The sequence below is a fragment of the Fulmarus glacialis genome, unplaced genomic scaffold, assembly GCF_000690835.1.
Source record: "Fulmarus glacialis isolate BGI_N327 unplaced genomic scaffold, ASM69083v1 scaffold10443, whole genome shotgun sequence".
Lineage (NCBI taxonomy): Eukaryota > Metazoa > Chordata > Aves > Procellariiformes > Procellariidae > Fulmarus > Fulmarus glacialis.
The window spans coordinates 25,337-36,190 of NW_009202283.1; the positions used below are offsets into that span (position 1 = coordinate 25,337).

Genomic DNA, 10,854 nt, shown 5'->3' on the forward strand with positions numbered 1-10,854 from the left:
CCCCGGAGACTGTTACTCCCTTTTATACAAAGGGACACAGGTTCTCCATCGCCCTTTGACGTAAGTGGACAGATGGGGCTCTGTATTCATGCACTCAACAGGGTTTCTCTCAAACCAATACCAGTGAGCGGGCTATCTTCTGATCTCCTTGGATATCTTTCAGGTCGGTACAAGTAACCTTTTCACCAACAGAAAAATCAAAGCATGAAGCTACAAGTATGATTTTAGTTATGCCCTGCATTTGCAAGTGCACTCCAAGCACAAACATCCCTGGCCTTCATGTGACCATATTCCTCACTTGCTCACATCTCCTTTATTCATTCAAGGCCAGTGCCTTTAGGCACATGATGGCAGCTAGCCATGGGCTTATGCTACTTTGAAAGAGAAAGCCTTTTTTCCACTAATTAATCAAAAAGAAGTCCTGGAGAGGATTTTTAAGCAATCCTCTGAAGTGTTCCAGACTGATACCTTAAGCTATGCGTGACTGTCTAATTACAGGGCACAAGCAAGAAGACAAGACCCCATCGTGTGACACCATGACATTCACTTTTGCTGTGATGAGGGATCTGGTAGGAAAAAGCTGGAGAGATGGATAAATGGTGAGATTCCTGAACTGAGCATAGTATTGTACAGATGTATCTGCAGTCACACACTTACCACATAATCCAGGAAACCAAGACCATAGTCGCCTCATTGAATGAATTAAAGAAACGAATCAGATCTTCCCCTTCCTGGCCAAGCTTTTTCAGCGCCACTCCTAATACCAGAGCAAACAGCACCAGTCCCAGGATATTCATCCCTTCAATCTCAGTACCGACAGGGATCTGTAGAGGCAAAAAAAAGAAGGCTTGTTAGATGCAAGACCGGCACAAAACCCAACAAAAGGGTCACCTCATTTTGTTGCTGCCTGATCGATCTGAAATCAACAAGCAGAACCTATTTTGGGAAGGAAGAACCTATTTTGTTCAAAGAAACCAAACAAGATCTGGACACAGTCCAGATACAAACCTCCCTAGTTATGAGCTGGCATGGATTCACTGCAGAAGGAAAGGGCCTGCCACTATCTCCCCTCATGCCCTTCAGTACAATACGTGCGCTTTCAGTGACCTGAACAGGAAACCTCCCCAGTTTACTCAGGACAAGCTCCACTGCAAATGCGAAACAGCACAGATGCCAATCACACACGTGCGGTTAAAAGACTGAAACTTTCCTCCCTGTTTCCCCCTAAGGGAAGATGGGTGTGGGAGAGACCACAGGTATAAATGGCAGATACTGCTGATACTGACTTCCTAACTCTGCTTATTCCACCAAGCATCATTCACTGTCGGCACTATGATATTCCACCGCCTAAACAAATCATACCTGCAAGAGGCTTGCAGCGGTCTGGCCCCAAACATGCTCTTATTTCCTGACATCTCTGATGGGAATCTGCTCTCAGAAACTGCCAGCTCCATCGCTTTAGTGCAATATTTATACCAAGGTGAAAACCACAAGAAAACAACCGATGTTATGAAGCAGAAAAGGGGGAGAGGGGCAGAGAAAGGTAACAAACCATGGAAACCTACTCATTCATCTGTCCACATCAGCCATGGGAGATACAGAAAGAACAGAAGAAATACCTGTTCTCCTTCTCAGAAATCATGTGGTTGCATGGTAAAAAGTAAGAGGATAAAACCAGGATCCACCTATTGACGAAAACTAGTCTACTCACAAGTCTGCTCTGCTGGTCCTTCACGGTTTGTTTCTCAAAGAGAGCTGGAGCTTGTTTGGCAATGTAGTATCATATGAACTGAATGAGTGTTCTTGTGGCTATGTAAAAATATAATTGTTTTGACAAACTTCCCCCCCCCCCCCAACTTGGCAGTACAAGCTCAACATGTCAAATTGTTGTTTTATTTGGAAGGGCTTCTAAAACAGATTAGGTTTGTGTACAAGTTTTGGCCTTCTGACTAGTTTAAGTAGACACTAGCTCAACAGTAGGAAAGAAAAAATATACTCTGAGCTAAAAGCTTGAAATGAATATTGACTAAAGAACTCGGGATACTGATCTGCTAAATCTGATAAAACCAGCCTGCTTGAGATGATATTTTTGCTGGAATTATACTGCTGAACTGGACTGTCTCTTAGTGGCAGGTGGAAACAAAGTATTACAGGGAAGGGGATAAAACATAAATTATACACAAAAGCATGAAGGCTAAACTGCTGTTAACAGAAGTGTTTACAAGCAATGAAGGTCCTGGCTTTTTTTTATTTGCTAGCTACAAAACAATTAGATACAGGCTCTGCATTTTTTTATGGTACTTGCTTCTTCAGGGCTAAGTTGTTAGTATTTATTTGATTTCCAATTGAAAAAATTGAAAACATGGACAGGTTATTAAGAATGGGGCACAGCATATCTCCAGAGATGTCTGAAGAAATCTGCTGTTTTCTCCACACACGGTAACGCTTTTCTGTCTGGATAGTGTTTTGTGTGCCTGAAAGCCCTAAACTCTTCTGTGGTTAGAAAAGTTAGACAAAAAAATGACATCCTCCTATTAATTGAATAAACTGTCTATGTACATTGCATGCACACGTTTTTCTATTTTTCACTTCTGTTGGTAAAACATAACTCTAGGGTAGGAGATAAAGTTTACTTACCATAAGGCTGAAGAGAATCTAACAAAGTTTCAGTGACAATTTATCAGTAACAATGTACAAATCGATGTACGAGTCTCAAATTTTATGACTAATTTATTAGCAGGAAGAAAGTAAATGTGCAGTAAAATAATGCTGCCATGTCATTTCATCAAAACCAAAGCTTTCTCTGGGAAATGTCAACCTGGGCAAAATGTGAACATTTTTACACCAGAAAAGAAACACTTACTTCATTCACATGGAGTGAATGCAAAATATCATTTTGATACTTTTCACCTTCACCTTGTTGGTTTTTTTTTCAACTTGTTATTTTATAATATAACATCTTATATCGGGTTCATTTGATACAAGGTTAACATGAAAAGTTAATCTTTTTTTTTTTTTTACCACAATGGGCCCAAACCTTTTCCCCAAAAAAAAAAAAAAAAAATTCCTAAAAACATCAAATGCTCTTTTTTTTTGGTTCTCATTCAAAAAAAAAAATAGATATCAAAGTTTGCCATGGAACAGCAATTCAGTGTTTCAGGCTGCTGAAAGTGCCCAGCATCCTGACCTGGATGTTACTGGGTGGGAATTTCATTATACTACTTTATACTGATGTTTTGCAAAGCATCTCCACCCTTTAAACTCCTTCTACCGGAGATTTGCTTTGCAACTTATTAAATGCAGCCGTGTGAGCCTGAAGCCCAGCAATGCACTACGGTTTGGGCTTCTCAAAGACCTAGTCTCAGGAACGAGGCAGAAGCATACTGAATCTGCAAGAAGATTGCTCAGCTTCCCACCAGCTTTGTAGGGCGCACAGGGTCATGGAGCAGGACAGAGCCTGGGAAGCACACGGGAGAACCAGGGCCAGAACTCCTAGTGCTTGATTTGGAAGGTCACTTCCCCAGGGCTCTTCTAGTTCATTCAATCCCCACAAGCATCAGCCACTCCACCTTCTTCAGAGCCATGGGTGCCAAAGGCTTGCCAAATTTTGTCCTTGGGAAGCTAGAGGAGGGCAAGAGATAGTACCGTCTCCAGTTAGCTACAGCCAGGACACAGGTGGCTTCTGACCTTTCATCTTAACCTTCACAGTGGCCTACTGTGCATGAACTGGCCAATTCTCCTCAAACTCCCCTGTATCTCTCCAGAATGACGATACATGGAGTTTAGTCTTATTTCACCCTCAGAGATGTCTCTCTCCACCTTGCTCCCAGCATTGCGATCATTGCTGCTGCTGTTCTCCAAGCGCTCACACTTACTAGTCCTTCAAGCCTTGTGATCTGGGGACCCCTGAATTATTGGTGACCGGAGAGAGGACTCTCTGCACAGCCACCAAAAGCTTCTTAGCTGTTTCCCTCTATTCACTGTTATCCTGCCACCCCTTTCAGGTCTTACTCTCCCTTTCTCCCTCTTGAGCCAATTTCTTTAAAACACACAACATTCACCATCGCCTCCCATCACCGCAGATGTAGGCAGAAGGTGCATCATTTGCAGAGTAGTAACTCCCTGCAGAGTTCAGGGAATTTCACCTCCTTGCAGCACAACATGGAAAGAGTCCAGCAGTAAATCCTCAGCGGAAGATCCTCTCAATCCCAGCCTCTAAAACTGGCAGATGCTGAAGGGCCTTTTTGTACTCTAACAGAGGAGTGCATCACCCCAAAGGAGCTGCCAAACCAAGCAGCATTGTGGACACCAAATAAAAACAGCTTTAATGAGAGCTTTGTTCCTGGATAAACTATGGCACGCATTATTGTTTGCTTGAAATGATGTGTTCTGGTAGGAAGATTCATGGAGCTCTTCTGGTCCTTGAATCTCTGTGAAGATTCTATTGTTTTTTAGCTCTTGAAACAAAATGCTTATCAAGGAAACAACTGCTGACATTGAGCTGTCCCCGTAGTAGGTGGCTGAAAAGAAAATGCAGCCATGTGATGTGAGGAAGAAGAGCAATCACCGGTTTGTGTATTTTTACTGCTGTCACAAGAGGAACTCGGAGTCCCTCACAGCCTCCCTGTGCTGCAGATGGCGAACTGAGATAGTCTGTGCCCCAGGAAGCCTTGCTGCCGAAGAGACAGAGAGGATGTAGCCATAAAAGCTAGGTAAACACAAGGAGAGCACGTGAAACAACAAAAAGGACATGGCGGAGCAGACATCTACGTGCCCCACTATTCGTATCATGAGCAAGAGAAGACAGGGCCTATTAACCAGGGTGGGGGGAAAAAAAAAAAATAATCAATGGAAAATTTTGCTCTATGCTATTCATATGAAAAGTAGAAGGAAAACTCTTCAATCAAATATTCTGCTGATGAAAGAAAACATTAGATAGGAATATCATCTTGTTTCCCTGGAACCCAACTTCTATCGCTATGATATTTATACTATGTATTATCCAAAAATCATGCTCCTTCTTTCCAAACTTAACCCTCATCTAACCATAAATAATATGGTCAGACCAGTACTGAAACTGAGTAACAAAACTGAGACAATGCTTTCTTTCTATTTGGTCCGCTCTAAAACATTAGATAGGAATATCATCTTGTTTCCCTGGAACCCAACTTCTATCGCTATGATATTTATACTATGTATTATCCAAAAATCATGCTCCTTCTTTCCAAACTTAACCCTCATCTAACCATAAATAATATGGTCAGACCAGTACTGAAACTGAGTAACAAAACTGAGACAATGCTTTCTTTCTATTTGGTCCGCTCTTCACTCTGGTTTCGCTCCAACAACTGAGGAAAAGTTTTGGAAAACTAATAGCAGAAATAACCTTTACATCATAAGCACTGGCAAAAACAGGCACCGGTGACAAATTCAGAGTGTTTTTTCTGATATTGCATCAAACAGGAGTCTGATAATTGGGAAAAGAAGAAAACTGAAAAAGAATCTCATGTTTTAAATTGCCAAAAGATGCATTCTTATATCTTGATGAAGAGTGAAGGCTTTGAACAACCATTAAAAAAGACCTTGACAGCCAAGCCTATGTCCGACGGATATGGTTGGCCCTGATCCATGCTTGGTTGCCAAGGAGCCCCTATCAAACTTGATGCTGAAGATGAATAAGAAGAGTCTTATTCACCTTTCATTTACACCTGCTTAAATGAAGAATAACTCTACACTCTGTAAGCAAACACACATGTCTAAGTGCACATTGTTACAGCCTTTCATATTGAACTTGTTTTTTAGCAGCACGAGGCTGCACGGGCATGTACTGCCCGAGGATATAATGGCGTGAGAAGAGAAAGTGCTCTTTTGGGATCACGTGGCCCTTCTGCAGTCATTGCCGTGCATCCATGTCAGATGGGGTGAGTGCAGATCTGGGATAATGCAATCTTACAGGCACGGGCAGAGCCTGGGCAGATGGGGCTGCCTTCTTCCCAGTGAAACTGCTCACCGTGTGATAGCAGGCTTCTAGGCAAGGGCTGACTTTTCCCCTGCTCAGTTCTTGTGCCATCCAAGTCCGGGGCTGGTGAAAGTTCAGCCCGTCAGCCGAAAGCAGAGCTGGGAAACGCACTGTTCTGCATCGCCTGCTCACGCACCATGCGTGGCAAGGAGAAGGTAACGAGGCCAGTACTTCCTGCGCTCAGGAATACGCTTCAGAGTCCCTCTGGATGAGCATAAACTGCTTTTTCCTCGATGGTTTTACAAACTGGTGGGCAAGCACACAGTGTGTGACAAATACAAACATTACAAGTCTCTTGCCCTAGGGGCATTCAAATCATATTAAAAATAGAGTAACCCAACGTCCGATACTGATCTCAGATAGTCAGAATGAGCTTGAGAAATAGAAAATAACCCTGCAAGTAATTTCCAGTCTCAGACCTGTCTCCCCAAAATCCCATGAAAGCACATGAGATACTTCATTTGGAGTGAGGTGACACATCGCAGGCTGGGATACTGGGTCTGTTTCATAGCATGCTGCCTGTAAGACAATGGTAATTATTGCTGGACCTGCAATATGTTGGCTTTGGCCAATAATAAAGATCTTTAATAGCCCCGTGCTGCAGGAGAGATGCCACTCAAGGGCATATAGAGCATCTCCGGATGTCCTATGAGCTACATATGGAAGATAACACTCTACCTCAGCTACACCCGCAAATTAATTTCCTTTTTGACACCATTGCAATAGCAGCCTATTTATAATGTTCCGTCTATAACTTCTACTCCTTCAGACCACTTGTTACTGCTTCAAACAAAATTTCAGCAGCACGGTAACAAGAAAAAATTCTCAACTAACCTCTTTTTTTTTTCCTAAAGAGCCTTGGGTAGTGGAAAAAAGCTCTTTCTCTCCCAACTGTTAATGAAGAGTAAGGCTTAAGGGACATATTCAGCCAGCTTGATTACTATTTAATTCCAAGTCTACAGAAAGCTATTTGGAAACATTAGGCAGAGTGACTAATCAAAATTTAGATCAAGTGAGACCAGGTCTAAGAAAGCATGGCCTAAAAATAAGGTCTTGTGGGTCAGATCAGTTGAGCCCAACTCTCGTATCCATCGTGGCTTTCTTGTGTGCCTGTGGGTAACTGATCTGGCTTGCGTGTGTCTCAGTTCCAGGCAAAGAAAAGTACTCGTTTCTTTCCAATGACTGCTGGAAAGGATTAAAGACTGCGAAGTAGTCAATATTACAGTCGACAAGGGATTGTATAAAAACCTAAGAAGTGACCTTACCTTATCCTGCGTGACATTTCCAGAGGTAGTGTTTCTGAGCAGTATCTTATATTCTGTTGCATACTGCAGGTAAGAAAAAAACAAACAAAACCACAATGTTTACCCATCAGAACATCAATATGACCATATCATCCAGCATTTCACAAGGAGGAGATTACTGTTAGGAAGACTTTTTCTGGACATCGTATTGTGAAGGCTAACGAACCTGTCCTATGCAAGAAAAGGGAGTGACAGCATATGCAGCTCCTTCCCCATGTGGCAACAGAGAAGTGCTCTGTGACCCCCTGAGCTCCCAGGTTTGGGCAGCAGCCGGGGAATTCCCCTTTCCTCCACCCTGCTGTCGCTCACACACCACGCTGTCGCACTGGCTCCTGCAGAAGGCAAGTGCACTTGCGCTGTTTCACTGTTACAAATAGTGAGGCAGGCATTAAAATTGTCAGTAAAATATCTAAAATCTAGGGCAACAGTTTACTTTGATACATAAGCTAGATACCTCGCAAAAGCAGGGCACTTCTTTGGGCTTGTTTTCTTTAGATATAAAATAGTGGAAAGAAAAGCTTATACACTTGCCAATTACCTGTGACAACAGCAGCACAGAGGAAAGGAGGACTTCTTTATTTCATCCCTGAACATACAGAACCCTGATACTCGAGGTATCACAGACTATCCTTTTCTTAATGATATTTTTGTACTGCTCCTATTTTTAGTTATGGCTTATTGACTTGTACTATATTATATACACACTCAAAATGGAACTTGATTTTAAGAGTTTGACTTTGGTTTTGATACAAAAGCAAATCCACAGAATACCATGAAGGCAAAACCTATTATTTTGCTTCTGTATCATAAAGAATCACTCTGCCCCATAGCAATATTCTCAACAGTGTCTATCCCGACATCTAAAATTGGCAATAAGAACTAAATAAAAATCTTCTTGGAGCTCCACAGCTCCTGTCCATCAGTTTAAACCACACTATGTTCTGGTGCCAGTAATCATCCTACCACACCTAGTCCTCTGTTGGAAGAGAAACCAGGCTGAGCAATTAATCCAGCAAGGGATACAATGGAAAATACCGAATAAAAGCATTAGGCAACAGGTAATGCTTACACACGTGGGAGCCTATAGGTCTTTAGCCTCATCTGTTCTGAGCCCAGCTCCAAACTATGCACCCAAGGGTGTCCCAGCTAGCTCCTACAAAGTGATATGCAGCCTGGCACAAAGCAAAGTTGCCATTGCTGCTCAACACAGCACCCAAAGTGTAAAAGTTTAAAGAACATTTTTGGTGGAGGTACAAAACATAGGGTACAAATATGCTTTTGTTTGAAGAGTATTTTTCAAAATCAAACCATCTGCTATGGAAGTTGTAGGTCTGATTACATCAGGTGCTTTTAAAAATCCCACCTACTGTAAGTAAATTAACTTTTAGTATTTTCTACACTATCATTCTAGTCCTTTTTCAAAAAAGAGCAGTCACTTTGCCTGTCTGTGCACTGTAGCTCATGTCCAAAGTCCACACTTATCTTACCGTTCGGAAAGCTGCAGCAACAAGATTTGCAGGAAACAGGTTTCTGTAAAATACAAACAAGAAAATGAAATATTTCTTGTAGAACTTCTAAAACGAATGCACCAAGGTGTTTTACTCTCAGAAACGGAATTCCTTTTGCAAAGGCAAGCATATTGGCACTAGTGAGGTACGTACTACAGAAGATACTCTGGCAGCACAGAGCAGATGTCTTGCTACATCTCCAGAGGTGTGAATGCCATCTTCTTTTGCTCACATAAAAAAGTTCTTGCTTGTCTGCCACACCTAGCCATTTGTGTAGGGACACCAGAGGCAATCAGACATGATGCTAGTTATACACACCCATCAGCCAGTGGCTACAGAAACTGGCTTAGCCGCACCAGCTGCAGCAACAGCTTATGGCCTCCAGGGTCAGGCAGATTTTTAATATTACTCATGTGATTACACTTTGTCCTTCATGTTGATGCTGTGAGCAATCCAATCAGCAAAATCCACTTAAGAGAACGTCTTAACCCTTCAACACAACAAGGTCAGCTTCCCTGAACACCGAGGTAAAGCAGAGAACAATGTCACAGGCCAGAGTTGTCTGCAAGGGCTTAAGTGGTTAAACAGCACAGATGTAAGTAGGGGCCACTCATATGGAAAGTTGCAACATCTGAATTTGGTAGTGCCTTCATACAGAAATGCAAATCGGGCATCAGGTTTGTGCAGAGAGGATAGCATGCAAAGTGACGTACACTTCTACTGGGCATCCAGTGTATATGTGCATCTAAGAAGCAACAAGGACAGGAAAAATGGCTAACTGGACCACGCAGGAAAAAGTTGCTTCTTGTTGTATTTTATAGTTGTTTTTAATGCTACACTTCCTTTCTCCGCTTATGGTGAGCAAAGAGCATGTGTTCCCCTAGCCAAATGGCAGCTTTTTTTGCTGTGTCAGAAAGCAAAATAGGAGTAAAAGCTGATCTCTGGGGTCACGACAGGACCCTAGCTGGCGAGGGCAGGAAGGCTAGGGGTACGAACTGAAAACACTGCCAGCCGAATGTGTCAAGGAGGCATGGCAACTCTTACGGAAAGGAAACAAAAGACCTTACCCAGAGCCAGTTAACTGCAGCAAAAAACATTTGGGTAGCTGCTCCCCATCCTTTGCTTCCTGCACTGCTCCGAGGAAGCTGCGGCGACCTCCAGGCTGAGCCCTGCGAACCTCCCCCCAGTTTTTGCCGTAGTTACCCTGGCAAACGTGATTTTAAACCAGGCTTTCAGTTGTGATCATTCCACGAATGACATGGAAAGCGCAAATCCGAACCACAGCAAGAAACGGAGCAGCAGAGTCAAATCTTTGAAAGCAAGAGGGAGATTAAGATAAGGCACAGATAAGGACTTTGGTCTTTTCCACTGCATAGCTCCATTATCCTGCCACACAGTGAGGGTTTTCCCACAGCCTTGACAGCAATGTAAAGTACATGGACCTTCATCAAACAACCGGCTGCTGTGAACTACCTCAGCCTCTCTCTCTGTTGCATTACAAGTGTATTAGGAGGCAGCTGCAAAAGCCAAATTGCTGTAAGAATAATTTGGCTTCTGGAGTCTACATTCCACTGAGCATGAAAGAAACAGCAATTTTTTCTCCTTAAAATTTGACAATACAGCTGTCTGTCTGAAAGTAGGAAAGCGAGCTCTAACTCTGCAAAGATGCTTAAGAATTGGTCAAACAAAATTAATGGAACAGCAAATGTGCATCAATTCTGGCACAGCTGGAACTCTCCGGTGGATAAAAACCTCATGTAAAGTAAGAGCAGACTTACTTTTATCAGTAGTAAAACATCACATATACAAATGGGCCCAGCTCAGTGCACAGTTTTAACCAAAAAAAAAAAAAAAAGAAAACATGCTGTTGGGAAAATAAGGATATTTCTTTTCCACTTTTCATAGCAGGATGATTACTTTTTTTTAAAAAAAGAATTGACTGGATTTGAAGAAGCAAAGAGATGAAAAAAGACTGAAAACCAACCAGAAATTAAATTACTTTTTTTTTTTTAAATCAGCTTTT

General features: G+C 42.3%; 1 protein-coding gene across 3 annotated transcripts in view; it reads right to left on the minus strand.

The window, feature by feature from the left end:
* Nucleotides 1–8,849, minus strand: part of SLC1A4 (solute carrier family 1 (glutamate/neutral amino acid transporter), member 4) — an 18,026-nt gene extending 9,177 nt beyond the window's left edge. Inside the window, exons 1-3 of one of the 3 annotated variants that reach the window (XM_009574236.1) lie at nt 8,811–8,849; nt 7,285–7,347; nt 658–824 (exon numbers count right to left, since the gene is read on the minus strand). In XM_009574236.1, coding sequence (XP_009572531.1) covers nt 658–797 — 140 coding nt within the window. In that variant the 5' untranslated portion in view covers nt 798–824; nt 7,285–7,347; nt 8,811–8,849. Of the gene's footprint in view, nt 1–657; nt 825–7,284; nt 7,348–8,810 lie in introns of those variants that run through there. The other 2 variants (XM_009574237.1, XM_009574235.1) reach the window with 2 other exon arrangements.
* Between the last annotated feature and the right edge of the window lie 2,005 nt (nt 8,850–10,854).